This window comes from Rhinoderma darwinii, chromosome 4 (assembly GCF_050947455.1).
Source record: "Rhinoderma darwinii isolate aRhiDar2 chromosome 4, aRhiDar2.hap1, whole genome shotgun sequence".
Classification (NCBI taxonomy): Eukaryota; Metazoa; Chordata; class Amphibia; order Anura; family Rhinodermatidae; genus Rhinoderma; species Rhinoderma darwinii.
Genome location: NC_134690.1, coordinates 147,938,038 through 147,953,830, shown reverse-complemented (window position 1 = coordinate 147,953,830; position 15,793 = coordinate 147,938,038). Strand labels below are relative to the sequence as shown.

The following is a 15,793-nucleotide window of genomic DNA, read 5'->3' as shown; positions in this document are numbered from 1 at the left end:
CTAGCCGACGTCAGTCACTGTCCATGGTGCTGAAAGAGTTAACTGATCGGCAGTAACTCTTTCAGCACCCTCGACTGTGCATTCCGATCACCATATCAAGTAACCTGTTTAAAAAAAAAAGAGGTTCGTACTTACCGAGAACTTCCCGGCCGTTGCCTTGGTGACGCGCCTCTCTTGACATCTGGCCCCACCTCCCTGGATGACGCGGCAGTCCATGTGACCGCTGCAGCCTGTGCTTGGCTTGTGATTGGCTGCAGCTGTCACTTGGACTGAATTGTCATCCCGGGAGGTCAGACTGGAGGAAGAAGCAGGGAGTTATCGGTAAGTCAGAACTTTTTTTTTTTTTACACGTTCACGTATATTGGAATCGGAAGTCACTGTCCAGGGTGCTGAACCAGTTTAACTCTTTCAGCACCCTGCACAGTGACTGTCTCCTGCCGGGTTTTGTCAAAACGAGTTCGGCCGAACCCGGTAAAGTTCGGTCATCTGTAAGACACTCCGTTCGGATGTTTGTAAACAGAAAAGCACGTGGTGCTTTTCTGTTTACATTCAGTTTGACAGCTCTTGCGCGAATCACGCAGTTCGCACGGAAGTGCTTCCATGCGACCTTCGTGGTTTTCACGCACCCATTGACATCAATGGGTGCGTGATGCGCGAAAAACGCAATTTATAGAACATGTCGTGAGGTTTTTTTTCAGCGCACTCACGCTGAGCAAAACTCACGGACTGTCTGCATGCCCCCATAGAGTAATATAGGTGCGTACGACACGCGTGAAAAGCAAGCGCGTATATTACGCTCGTGTAAATGAGGCCTAAATAAGTTACAATTTGCCAAGGAACACAGACTGGCGCAAAGAGAAATCGCACAACATTTTGTGGACTGATGAAAGCAAAATTGTCGTTTTTGGGTCTTGTGCCTGCAGACGGTATGTCAGACGACCCCCCCCCCCCAGCACTGAATTCAAGCCACATTACACTGCGAAGACAGTAAAGCCTGGCGGTGCAAAAATCACGATATGGGGATGTTTCTCATACCATGGTGTTGGGCCTATTTATCGCATACAAGGGACCATGGATCAGTTTGAATATTTCAGAATACTCGAGACCATGTTGCCCTATGCCGAATAAGAAATGCCCTTGAAATGGGTGTTTCAACACAACAATGACCCAAAACACACCAGTAAGCGAACATAATCTTGGCTACAAACAGGATTGAGGTAATGGTGTGGCCAGCCCAATCCCCTGACCACAATCCCATAGAGAACTTGAGGGGTGACATCAAAAATGCGGTTTATGAGGCAAAACCCAACAATGCAGAACTGTGGAATGTCGTCCAATCTCCCTGGACTGGAATATCTGTTCACAGGTGCCAGGAGTTGGTCGACTCCATGCAACACAGATATCAAGCAGTTCTCAGAAACAACAGTGATGCCACTAAATATTAGTTCAGTAAAGTGAAATCGGACATTTTTTTCAGCTTATACATAAACCGTTTGCGTTTTTAAAGTAAAATGCTGACACTACTATTTCTTTGAACAGCCCAATATTCCATTTTCTTTACTTTCTATAAAGGATTAACACAAACTGGATACATTTAGTTATTGTTTTGGAAATGAATGTGTATTTCCTGTGCATTTGATCAAATAAACGTTATTATAATGATAGTGTGCTTTATTTTTTTTTTAACACGTGTGCATATATATATATATATATATATATATATACACACACACACACGAGATAGTTGTGTTATCCACCCTATGCAATTTGTATTACTCATGCTATTGCTTTGTACTTTCTGTAATGAATAGAGCTCTGTACATACAATACACACCCCTGAATTGTCTACGAGACTATCGGTTTGTCCTGAGGGTATGTGCACACACACTATTTACGTCCGTAATTTACGGACGTAATTCAGCCGCAAGTACCGGACCGAACACAGTGCAGGGAGCCGGGCTCCTAGCATCATAGTTATATACGATGCTAGGAGTCCCTGCCTCTCTGCAGGACAACTGTCCCGTACTGTAATCATGTTTTCAGTACAGGACAGTAGTTCCACGGAGAGGCAGGGACTCCTAGCATCGTACATATGTATGATGCTAGGAGCCCGGCTCCCTGCACTGAGTTCGGTCCGGGTCTTCCGGCCAAAATACGTCCGTCAATTACGGACGTAATTAGTGTGTGTGTGCACATACCCTTACAGAGATTGAGAAGCTTGATCAAGAAGACTTTCTGCAACAGGTAGTAGCTGCCAATGTCCTACATTTCCTGACCATATGAGGCTTCAGAATACACTCTTTTCAAGACGTTGGTGAATAGGCAGAACATTTGCAATTTGAGGCCCCCTGCACACGGCCGTAGCAGTGGGTATGGTCTGTGACTACTACGGCACAGAACTATTAGCCACGGGCCATGCTCACATTAAAAAGTATAGGAACACTATCCGTAAATGCAAAAAAATAGGACATGTAAATATACGGGAAGGTGTTCGTTGCCCATAGAAATGAATAGATCAGTATTTTTATCTGCAATTACAGACCGGTAATTGCAGATAAAAATTACGGTTGTGTGCATGAGGCCTTCGGATATGTTCACACAGAAGCAGAACGCCTCCAAACATCTGCCGATGAATTTTAATGGGAAAACTCGTTCTGTTCCGACGTGACTTTTTTTTACGCAGCCATTTTTTCTAAAAAAAAAAAGTGCATGTCACTTCTTCAGCCGTTTTTCAGACTATGGAAAAACAGCTCCAAAAACAGCTCCGTGTCATCAGTGTATGATGCGCGGCTGCGTGATTTTCGCGCAGCCGCCATCATAGAGATGAGGCTGGTCGACGTCAGTCACTGTCCAGGGTGCTGAAAGAGTTAACTGATCGGCAGTAACTCTTTCAGCACCCTCGACAGTGAATTCCGATCACCATATCGAGTGACCGGATTAAAAAAAAAAAAAAAAAAAAAAAGGAGGTTCGTACTTACCGAGAACTTCCCGGCCGTTGCCTTGGTGACGCGCCTCTCTTGACATCTGGCCCCACCTCCCTGGATGACGCGGCAGTCCATGTGACCGCTGCAGCCTGTGCTTGGCCTGTGATTGGCTGCAGCTGTCACTTGGACTGAATTGTCATCCCGGGAGGTCAGACTGGAGGAAGAAGCCGGGAGTTATCGGTAAGTCAGAACTTTTTTTTTTTTTTGTTACACGTTCACGTATATTGGGATCGGAAGTCACTGTCCAGGGTGCTGAACCAGTTTAACTCTTTCAGCACCCTGGACAGTGACTGTCTCCTGCCGGGTTCGGTCAAAACGAGTTCGGCCGAAACCGGTGAAGTTCGGTTCGCTCATCTCTAAGACACTCCGTTCGGATGTTTGTAAACAGAAAAGCACGTGGTGCTTTTCGGTTTACATTCAGTTTGACAGCTCTTGCGCGAATCACGCAGTTCGCACGGAAGTGCTTCCGTGCGGCATGCGTGGTTTTCACGCACCCATTGACTTCAATGGGTGCGTGATGCGCGAAAAACGCACGATTATAGAACATGTCGTGAGTTTTACGCAACGCACTCGCGCAAAATTCACGCATTGTCTGCACTGCCCCATAGAGTAATATAGGTGCGTACGACACGCGTGAAAAGCACGCGCGTATATTACGCTCGTGTAAATGAGGCCTTAGGGTGCATTTTCAGTTTATAAACTTCTTGCCAAAATTGGGTGTATCCAATGTTTATTTAGATGCAATCTTTTATGTACAAAAAAAATAACTCATACCTTAATGGAAACAGTTTTCTTTAGCAAATTCATGGCTAGATAACACATTCGGGGAGATTTAGAGAGCGAACCACTCCCGAATTTTAGCTCAAATTGTGACCAGTCACAAAAATGCCCCCAATTAGTAACGTGTGCAATAGTTTTGGCACTACATTTTTCTGTAAAGTAGGCAGGACATGAGGCGGCATAAGGAAGACAAAAATGTCAAACAAGATGCGCCAAATTCATCATACAGCATGCACACTTTGGTGCAGTTTCTGCCTGTCTTGTCGAAGGCCTCAAGCCCACAACCGTAGATTTCAGATGAAATTACACACCAATTCATTTCTACATGCCACGGCGACCTTTCCCTATATTTATAAACGTGTGTGCAGGCTGTAGAAATGATCAACAAAAAGTAGATCATTATTGTCAGCAATTGCGGCACGGTCTCACCTGTAGAAGTCTATGGGCGCTTCAGCAATTGCCTACGGATATGATATGGATTTGGCGACAGTATAAACCTTACGGTCAGGTGCATGAGGCCAAAGACTTAATTCACATGGAAGTATTTTGAATCAGCATTTTTGTAAGCCAAAATCAGGAGTTGAACAAACAGAGGAAAAGGATCATGGAAGGATTTGTTAGTCTTAACTGTGTGATTCCACTCCTGGCTTTGGATTACAAATATTGATGCAAAATACTGACTAAATCACAGCTATGCGAATGAGGCCTAACTTTAAGCCCGTATTAATAAATCTCCCCAATTTTATACTCCAAGAGCTAAATTGCTTCCTCTATTCTGCAAGCACAATGTATTACAGCATCACCGGTTTGTGATCTACACACTAAACTTTTGGAAGCCATGAAATAATTTCTGATTGCAAAACTCTGCATATACTCTTTATTCCCTTTATTGCTTTATACATCTACGTCTACATTCATAGTTTACATGTATACCTTGGGCTAAGAAATACCCACGGAGCGCTTTAAGATCTGAACAGTTTCTATTATAGACTGGATAGCTAGAGGCTGCATGTGGTAGCAAGAATTCCGTTAAAAGGAATGTCACAGGGAACTGAAAAAAAAATGGTAAAGATGAAAAAGAAGGACACAAGATATGCTTGAAAAGTATGTGCTGGAAAGATGTTTATTTCACGGATTTCTGTCCATTTGAAGAGTCCCCAACGACTGTGGCCAACATCAGGCTTTAAATTGCAACACTTGATGTAAATCAAGGATATATGTCCAGTACAAAAAGGAATCACACCGCTTGTCAATGCTTACTTTGTGAGTGTAGTCGAGCACTTAAAACTGGTCAGTTGTATTTACCACGTGGAATTAAATGTCATATTGATACACAAATTAACCTCTCCGCTGCTGGACATGCAAGCAGTACATTTCCCCATAGGAAACTAGGCTGATAATCAAAAATGGAAGATCAAAGTTTATTTTTTGTGTTTTTTTTTTGTTGTTTTGTTTTTACTACCTGCATACAAAAACATATTGCACATCAAACAACCAAAACAAAAATAAAAATACCATACTAAATGACTAACATATGCAGTTTTTATACAGGAGAAACATTCTGGAAATTGATCTTTTCAGTAGTTAGGATTATGCCTTTGTGGACATGACTATGTTCGGTTTAGTGTTTATAGCAATGTTTGATTTTAAATACTGTACAGTTTAATAAATAAACCAAACAAAGCTCCAATGAAGAACAGTCACTGCCAATAGCTGCAGATGAATATTTGTGTTCCAGTGGTCTGCAGTTTTTTTTCCTCCATATAGGTTTTGTTTTTGTTTTTTGTTTTTTTAATAAAAAGAAAAAAAAAAAAAAAAAGGAAAAAAAGGAAACAAAAACAAAAAACATGTATTAAAACGACCAGTTTCCAGACCTAACCAATGGAGAAGTTACAGTTCAGTGCAAAATACTTTTAGACTGCATTTTCTAGTTTTCCTCAGGTGAAGAAGTGGTTGCATATTATTAAAAATGTAACAAAAGCAGCTAATGCTTTCAGAACAAATATTATGCAGGATCCCCCATTCAATGCCATATTTGAAACAAAACATTTCCTATAGCCAGCACTTTTTTTTTTTCTTTAATGTTTCGTATACTATCTCAAGGCACATCTGATGATGTATTTAGAACACAGTAGGTATCAACTTATGCTTAACATGTTTATCAGGATCCCTCCCCTTTCTTTATTCCAAATGGAGGAACTGAAAGTGTGGTGTAAAGACTGGCGATCCTTAATCTATCTTTGGCAAGCTTGTACAAGCACTATTGTAAAATGTAATGTAAAGGAACTGTAAACTAGGACACTCCATTTAGGACACCCCATTCAGTATGGCTTCTTGTTTGATCCCATCTTGACAGCTTGCAGCGTTCCTTTCAGGGGCTGTTGTCAGCGACTTTGATGAAGCGTCACCAGTGGACCCTCGTGGTCCATTTGCGACCTTTTCAGAAGGTCCATGTTCTTCAATTACATCCTTTACCTGTTGGTAGGAGGTTTAGTTAGAAGTGAGAATAGTCATACCTTGTAAAAGCACTTTAAGTCCTTGTAAACCTTTTGAAGACAACTTATTTTATTTTTTTTAAATAAGTCTTTTTGACTGAATGGCACCGTCGACTACGGTATGGATTCAGTCAAAACAACGGAACCCTTGCACAACCGAGACAAACAGAAACCATTGGGCCGGATCCATCACCATTGAAATCAATAGTGTTGCAAACAGAAACCTATGTTAGCGTTTGAGTCTGGGAAGCGCCGACGGAACGTCAAACGGGACCCTGACGCAGATGTTAAAGCCAAAGGCTCTGTCACCAGATTATAAGTGCCCTATCTCCTACATAATCTGATCGGCGCTGTAATGTAGATAACAGTGGTTTTTATTTTGAAAAACGATCTTTGACCAAGTTATAAACCATTTTAGATTTATGCTAATTTGTTTCTTAATAGACAACTGGGCGTGTTTTTACTTTTTACCAACTGAGCGTTGTGAAGAGAAGTGTATGAGGCTGACCAATCAGCGTCATACACTTCCCATTGTTCCAGCCCATTATTACAGTGTGATTGTGCAGTGAAAGAAGCTGGGCTGGAACAATGAGAAGTGTATGAGGCTGATTGGTCACTGATTGGTCAGCGTCATACACTCCTCTTCACAACGACCAGTTGGTAAAATGTAAAAACACGCCCAGTTGTCTATTAAGAAACGAAATTAGAATAAATCTAAAATGGTTTATAACTTGGTCAAAGATGATCGTTTTTCAAAATAAAAACCACTGTTATCTACATTACAGCGCCGATCAGACTATGTAGGAGATAGGGCATTTATAATCTGGTGACAGAAAAATGGGAAAAGGAGGGTTTTTTCTTTTTTTAGCCCTCCTTAGGGGACTTGAACCAGCGTTCGTTGGATCGCTGGTACAATGCACTGCAATACTAATGTATTGCAGCGTATAGTCGTTTTTACAGGTTTCTGGTAAGCCCTGCCAGGGCTTAACAGAGGCAGAGTGAAGGCAGTCCTTGGGGCTTTCACAGGGCCCATGGTTTGCCATGACAACCATAGTCATCCCCCTGATCTCGTTGCAGGGGGGGGGGGGGGGGGGACGACAACACGACATTCGGTCAGAGGGGGCTGCCCCCCTCTTTTCAATGCCTCAGATACTGCGGTCGCAATTGACCGCAGCATTTGAGGAGTTAAACAGCCAGGAACCGCTGTTCCTGGACGTTAGCCCAAGGTGTCAGCAGTAAAACACAGTCGACACCCGCAGCGTATGGAGCGCATTCAGCGTGAGCGCACTCCATACATCACCCCCCGCACCTGGATGTAATAGCACAGAGGTGCCCGAAGGGGTTAATAATAGACATCACTGATTTCAGGCAAATCAGAGCTCACCTTTTCTTTTTTGCCTTTAGCCAGTGGTTCTTTAGGGAGGCTTCTTTGTCGGCTCTGAGACTCTGCCCGTGAGATATAGTCTGCCACTGTCACTAGAAAACAAAAACACTTATAATAAATCAGAAAAACAAAAAGGCATAAGACATCTATTATCTAAAGATCAATCCATAACTTCACCGGAGAAGAGTTAAACCGGTTTAACCACCCCCCTACTAATTAGGGCATGTTCACACGGTGCTCAAAAAAACAATGTGTAAATGATTCAAATAAGCTAGTTTCTTGTGAGGCTGTTTTATTTTTTAAATAGATGTTTTTGACGCGTTTGCCACGAGTTCACGCGTTGGGCGTGCAATTAGGACTCCAAATTGACTATGGGAACATTTAGAGCACTTGAAGAGTAAAAAAAATTACCTGATGCTTCTTTACATAACGCATTTGTTTTTTCTAAATACGCTTGTGTAAAGAAACAGAACATGTATGTACTTATTGTGCGCTTTCCCATTGATTTGAATGCAACGTTTAATGAAGCAGGTATTTTTGGCACCAATTTCGGCACGTAAAACGCGCCAAAATAAACATTGTGTGAACAGGGTCTTCTACTTTTGTTCATGTTATCACCACCCACCACCATTCCTTATCAAGCAGAGAACATACTATCTGCGTCAATTATGGGGGGATTTTTCCTGCCCAGAAAAGCAGCGAGAAGATGAGCAATAGTTCATCTAAACCACCTCTGTGCACTTAATAATCTTGGAATACGGCGAAACAACTTTTGGTTAAAAACAAACAAACAAAAACACGTTTTTTACGGTCGTGTGCATTAGTTAAGTCATGGAGTTAAAATGCACTTTTTTAATGTGCCCGTCAGGGCTTATTCACATGAACGTTGTATACGTCCATGTGACGGCCTTCACCACAGACGCATGTATTTCAATGGGGCCATTCACACGGCCATTGTTTTAACAGACCATGTGACGGGTCCGTTGCAAAATAGAACATGTCCTATTTTCTTCCGTTTTCAAGGATCCCTCGACAGACTCAAGTCTGAGGGATCCGTGAAAACAGGTCCCACACGGGTGCAACTCGGACATGAAAAAGCCCTTCGGGGATTAAAGGTAATTTATATTAATACAAAATACCATCATCAGTATAAAGGGTTACACTCAAAACAAATACATCCAATAAAGCACACTTAAAGCTTGTTGCATAGTTAACATATTAGTGTATATCAGAAACAAAGCAGGGGTGGTATACCAGGGCAGGCACTTAAACCATCTTGCTGGTCTAGATTTAGTAGTTGGAGGAGAACTAGCAAGTTCGCATCAAAACCCATACATTACAAACCTAATCATTGGCACAACATGGCAAAAGTACCTGGAAGTAAAAGCAGTGCATTTCTCATGCAGATTAGTTATCAATAACTCCACCCACATCAGTTACCTGGCTGTCTATCTTCTGACTGACCCCTGAAGCGACGCCGGCGGCTACGATTGCGTCGCTGGGGTTTTTGTTCACTATCATCTGTAATAGTAAAGTGCATCAAAATCTTAACTACTCTTTAAAATGAAGGCAAGTTTTGGAATTGTAGTACACCTATGTCATTAACCATTTGAAAACCAGTATAAACCACTCCAGAATATTTCTCTAAATGCAAAATAAGCAAAGTAGTACACACAAAGACAATGTGTAGCAGGAAAAAAAAAAAAAAACAACCAGGTTTGGATTTTCACTTATGGATTCAGTACTTAGTCGAATAACATATAAAGCCTGGGATTTTTTGGAACCCCAGAATTGAAATAGGATGTGAAAGAACAGCTATAAATATAGATTTCCTAAAAAAAAAAAATCTTGTAAAATGCCATTTTTGGCCAACATGCATTCTATGCCTTTCCACAATTGATGAAGAGCCAGGGTCAACGGTGCAACTTAACACAAATATTCAGAGCTGTAGAATTACGCACTTGTGGAATCATGGATTTTAGTCAAATTTTGAGAACTTCAATTAATTTTTGAAAGTCCTTCTCACTCCGAACAGTTACGCAAGAAGAATAGTCTATAATGAAAACGTAACATGCCTATTAAGACATACCCAAGCCATTTTCATTGACCGACGCATTATCAGATTCAGTCATTCCATCCATTAGAGAAGCGTCTTCATCGGTCCTCCTCCTCCTTGATCGCCTTCGGCGGTTAGTGCTGTGGTGAGATTCACTTGCATCTGTATCGACTGTCTGGTCTGACTCCGTGTTATCAAGTAAGCTGTAGGGGTTACTGTCTGGATCCTTCAGCACTGAGGATAAAAAGCCAGATTTGAAGAAACTCAATTTTCTTTTTTTTTTTGCTGATATACAGTAGCAGCTCTGACCATGCAACATGCTTGGAATTAGTAAGGTTTTCAACATCCAATAGCAGGATTTTGTCTCTTCTGGTTTCTAACACTTCTCAATTCTATCAGAATTTGAATTTTAGTCCATGGTGAGACTCTGGACAAAATTAACTTTGGACCAATATATATTTACTTTTTTTTTTTTTCCTTAGGAGGAAAGTATTAAAAGCTCATAAGTCATTACCAACATAAAACTTTCCATGTGACCCAGCTCTGTAGTAGTGCCAGATTTCAGATATACAGATGTCACGATACATCTATGTTGTAGCAATTTGTTCAGTTCGCATGCGAAAATTTGCAAAAGTGCAAAACTCAACATATTCCGATTACCTACCAGCATAAATTACCAAGTCCTTACACACACAGTGCTTCACTAGAGAACTAACAGTATACTATTTTATAGACTTTTTTTTTTTAGTATGTATGTGTATATATTCGATTTAGCCCTGAGTACATCATAAAACAATACATTTTTTAATATAAAACATACCAGAGCTGATGGAAGATTTGCCACCTCTAGATCCTCCGCGTCCTCGTCCTGCAGATCCACTACGACCTCTTCCTCCAGGGCGTCTTCGGCTGTCTCTCTGTTGGCGATTTTCTCTATCATCTTCACCAGCTAGAGACCAGTCACTCAATTCATCTTTTCTTTCCGATTCAGTTTCAGAGGGATTTGACAGTTCTGAGTTTGTGCCTAAACAAAAATACAATAGAGAGAGGATAGTCAATGCAAGATAAAAAGTAAAAATCTGACTGTCCAAGCCCTGAACCCGTAGTACTTATTAAAAGCTAACCGCAGAAAACAAATACTTTGCAATACTAAACCTGTGCCATTTTATATGCAGCTGTAAAGCCTGAAAAACTGGATAAATCCCTTTCATGTTGCGTTAGTTGGGGGAAACAGCACAAGTGTATAAGGGCCATTGCCACTAGGAGGCTAGCACTAGGTAGGGAAAAAAAAGTCTTGGCTCCGCCCAGGCATGAGTTTGTACAGAAGCAATAGAAGACAAAACAAAAAGTCCACGGTCATGGGAGAAAACCCAAACAAAACAGGTCCAGAGCCTGGAAAAAAAAAAAGCCCGGAATGTGAGTCCACCAATGAATTCAACAAGATAGGGTAAAATTTCCCATAAAAATGGAGGACACAGCCCCATGGGATGTCCTAAAGCAGTCCGAGGGTGAAGAAAATAAAATTAAAAAACAGCCATTTGACCGCCTAACGCACAGCTGCTTATAACACTTTGTGAACCACACTGAAATCAGATAAGGCCAAAGGTTGATCTGGCAGAACTTTGTAAAAATGTGCACTGAAGCCCAGGCAGCAGAGTTGCGAACCTGAGCGAAATCCCAGACCCAATCAAACAAGTAATGGTGGCCTTGGACGCTGCCAATCCCTTGCACAGCCCTTTAAGAAAAACTAAAATGGATTCGGGAAGCTACAACGACTTAGTTGCAGCCAGAAAGATGCAGACTGTTCTTACCACGCCAAGCCCACACCCTTGGATGACATTGAGAGAAAAGACAGTACAGCAGATAACACCACTTTACCCCTATGGATGACCAGAAAAGGAAACTTACAGGACAGATCAGCTAGTTCCTAAGCTTGTTTAATTGGCCGAAAAAACATCATATGATCCGTCACGCCGCTATGCTCAATATCTCCCTGACGAACCAGTATTTGACTAGGGAAACGCGTAGGAGCTGCAGTTAGGGAAACTATCTTAATATTAGGGATAGGTTCCAGAGACAACAGGGTCATTTTCTTCAAAACGAGTGCCCGATGTGTTGTCAACAGTGGGAGCTTAGAGTGAGGCTGAAGGGACAGATAGAATGCCATTGTGCAAGATTATATGATCCCAGCCTACCCTCCTATATATACACCCAAGGAACTATAATTCTGTATTCACCACTATGAATCATATTGATGTGTATGTACAATAATACAACAGTATATTTAACCTGTTGCGTACCTGCGCCGCAATAGTACGGCATACGCCGCCTATTGAAGCAGACCTGCGCCGTACCATTACGGAGCAGGAATAACCGGTCACTATGTGAAATCACACAGTGATAACACAGCGATGGCAGCTGTCATTGACAGCCAACTGTCTGTTACCGGCCTGGGGACCAATCAGCAGGCCCCCATGCCGTCGATTGCTGTGATTGGTCAGTCTTCAGAGACTGACCAATCACAGCCGGCTGTGACGTTGTCTACAGGAGAAAGCTCATGTTACTTTCTCTGATCTCCTAATTTCTGTGAAATACGTGAGACATGTAAAAAAAACCTTCCCGCAAACGGGCGTATAGTATAAATTTGGTATTGACATAATCGTATCAAACCGCAGAATAAAGTAAACATGTTTTTTTATACTGCACAGAGAACGCCGTTAAGAATGTATAAAAAAAAGTGAGAGAATTTCTGTTTTTTGGTCTCTACCCCTCCCGAAAAACTGAATAAAAACTGATCAAAAAAAAAAAAAAAAGTACCCGAAAATGATACTAATAAAAACGACAGCTAGTCCCATGAAATTCAGGCCCTCACACAGCTCGTCAACGGAAAAAAAAAAAGTTATGGCCCAGACTAATTTATATGTGCAGCAGTTTTTCAACTAAGACCCCACGTGATTATTTACAGCCCCCACTGTAAGACCCTGTAAATGCAGCGGAAACTATGACATTTTGGGGTCTGCTACATATGGGGTTGTGCAGAAGTCAAAGACTAGGTAATGCTGGAGTGCGGATATTTTGTACAATCCCACGGACACCCTTTACAAGTGCAACTCCTACACCCAAAAATCTGGCCTATGCATAAAGCATTGGTTCAAAGCGGACGTCACTATCCATGAATCATTTTATTATTCATTTACCCCATTATTACATCATCCTATTATGACCAGATGCACTCCGCACAGCTTACACGTATCCCGATGCACTCCGCACAGCTTACACGTATCCCGATGCACTCCGCACAGCTTACACGTATCCCGATGCACTCCGCACAGCTTACACGTATCCCGATGCACTCCGCACAGCTTACACGTATCCCGATGCACTCCGCACAGCTTACACGTATCCCGATGCACTCCGCACAGCTTACACGTATCCCGATGCACTCCGCACAGCTTACACGTATCCCGATGCACTCCGCACAGCTTACACGTATCCCGATGCACTCCGCACAGCTTACACGTATCCCGATGCACTCCGCACAGCTTACACGTATCCCGATGCACTCCGCACAGCTTACACGTATCCCGATGCACTCCGCACAGCTTACACGTATCCCGATGCACTCCGCACAGCTTACACGTATCCCGATGCACTCCGCACAGCTTACACGTATCCCGATGCACTCCGCACAGCTTACACGTATCCTGATGCACTCCGCACAGCTTACACGTATCCTGATGCACTCCACATAGCTTACACGTATCCTGATGCACTCCGCACAGCTTACACGTATCCTGAAGTACTCTGCCCAGCCTACATATACCCTGATGTACATATGCCTCCACATTATAAACTGAAACACCAGTAAAACACTAAACAAAACTACTACCAAGCAAAATGTGCTCTCCAAAAGCCAAATGGCGCTCCTTCTAGGCCTGGCAGTGTGCCCAAACGACCACATATGGGGTATTACTGTACTCGAGAACCCACTTAATTTATGGGGTGTGTGCCTCCAGTGGCACAAGCTGGGCACAACACAGTGGGCACTGAAATAGCATATATGTGGGAAATGGCAATTTTCAATCTGCAACATCTATTGTGTACTAATTTCTGCAAAACCTGTGGGGTCAAAATGTTCACACCACCTCATGATAAAAAGTCCTTAAAAGGGGTGTAGTTTCCCAAATGGGGTCACTTCTGGGGGGGTTCATTGTACTGGTACCTCAGCGCAATGCAACATGGCGTCAAAAACCACATTTTGTAAAATCACCACTCCAAAAACTAAATTGCGCTTTTTCCCTTTAGACCCTTGCCGTGTGTCCAAAAAGCAGTTTATAACCACTTATCGGATATTTCCTTACTCGGGAATTGTGTAATAAAATTTTGGGGTATCTTTTCTCATGTATTCCTTGTGGAAATGAAAAATTATGAGCTAAAACTAGATATTATTGGGAAAAAAAATTTCATTTTCACCTCCCGATTCTAATAAAATCTATCAAACACCTGAGGGATCAAAATGCTCACTACACCTCTAATTTAATTCTTTGAGGGGTATAGTCTCCAAAATTGGATCACACCTGGGGAATTTCTACTGTACTGGTACTTCAGGGGCTCTGCAAATGCGACATGGCCCCCAGAAACCAATTCAGCAAAATCTGCACTGCAAAATCCAAATGGCACTCCTTCACTCCGGAGCCCTGCCTGGGTCAAAACATCAGTTTATTACCACATATGGGGTATTTCTGTAATAGGGAGAAATTGCTTTACAAACTTTGGGGTGCTTTTTCTCCTTTATTCCTTGCAAAATTTAGAAAATTCTAAATTTTTCCAGAAAAAAAAAAGTTTATTTTTCATTTTTACAGACTAATTCAAATAAATTTTGAAAAAAAGCCTGCTGGGTCAAAATGCTAACTATACCCCTAGATAAATTCCCTGAGGGGTGGTTTCCAAAATGGGGTCACTTATGGGGGTGTTTCCATTGTTTTGGCACCACACGACCTCTTCAAACCTAACATGGTGCATAAAATATAGGAGGGCCCAAAATCCACTAGGTACTCCTTTACTTCTGATGCCGGTGTTTTAGTCCATTATCACACTAGGGCCACATGTGGGATATTTCTAAAAACTACAGAATCTGGGCAATAAATATTGAGTTGCATTTCTTGGGTAAACCCTTCTGTGTTACAGAAAAAAATATGTTTTACAAATTAATTTTGGGAAAAAAAATTTAATTGATAAATTTCACCTCTAATTTGCTTCGATTCCTGTGAAACGCCTAAAGGGTTAAAACACTTTCTGAATGCGGTTCTGAATACTTTGAGGGGCGCAGTTTACAAAATGGTGATTGATGGGGGTTTCTAATATATAGGCTCCTCAAAGCCACTTCAGAACTGAACTCGTCCCTGAAAACATAACCTTTTGAAATTTTCTTGAAAATGTGAGAAATTGCTGCTAGTTATAAGCCTTGTAACGTCCTAGAAAAATAAAAGGATGTTCAAAAAATGATGCCAACAAAGTTGACATAGAATATATGAAATAGTAATACCACACACAAAAAAAAGTTACTGTTTTACAAGCAGATACATTTAATATTAGAAAAATCATAATTTTTGCAAATTTTCACAAAATTGATGTTTTTTTTTTACAAATAAGCAATGAATTTAATCGACCATTTTTCCACTAAGATAAAGTACAATATGTCACGAGAAAATCTCAGAATCACTTGGATACATCAAAGCATTCACAAGTTATTACCACATAAAGTGACAGGTTAGATTTGAAAAAATGGGTCTGGTCCTGAAGGCCAAAATGAGCTTGGTCCTCAAGGGGTTAATACTATATTGACATTCCATTTTACATGGGTTATATTAAAAGCTATGTTTTATACATAAATCCTTCCTCTGCTAATTAGCTTTAAAATTGGAAAGTCTAACGGGAACCAGCTCGTTGTTTATGATCTGGGAATTATCGTATTGCGGGAATGCCCTCCATCTTCAGAAGAACAAAACCCTCCCCAAAGGGTGACCAGGGCGTCGACTGTGTCGGCCCTGGTATCCCGATCTGACATAGGCTGGAACCTTATAGTTGAGACGAG

At 41.7% G+C, this 15,793-nt stretch overlaps 1 protein-coding gene across 2 annotated transcripts in view; it reads right to left on the bottom strand.

The window, feature by feature from the left end:
• Nucleotides 1–4,871: 4,871 nt before the first annotated feature.
• FXR1 (FMR1 autosomal homolog 1) overlaps nucleotides 4,872–15,793 on the bottom strand; it is a 52,062-nt gene continuing 41,140 nt past the window's right edge. Inside the window, exons 13-17 of one of the 2 annotated variants that reach the window (XM_075861670.1) lie at nucleotides 10,520–10,723; nucleotides 9,733–9,933; nucleotides 9,084–9,164; nucleotides 7,644–7,735; nucleotides 4,872–6,239 (exon numbers count right to left, since the gene is read on the bottom strand). In XM_075861670.1, the coding sequence (XP_075717785.1) occupies nucleotides 6,072–6,239; nucleotides 7,644–7,735; nucleotides 9,084–9,164; nucleotides 9,733–9,933; nucleotides 10,520–10,723 (746 nt within the window). In that variant the 3' untranslated portion in view covers nucleotides 4,872–6,071. The remainder of the gene's footprint in view (nucleotides 6,240–7,643; nucleotides 7,736–9,083; nucleotides 9,165–9,732; nucleotides 9,934–10,519; nucleotides 10,724–15,793) is intronic. The other variant, XM_075861671.1, reaches the window with a different exon arrangement.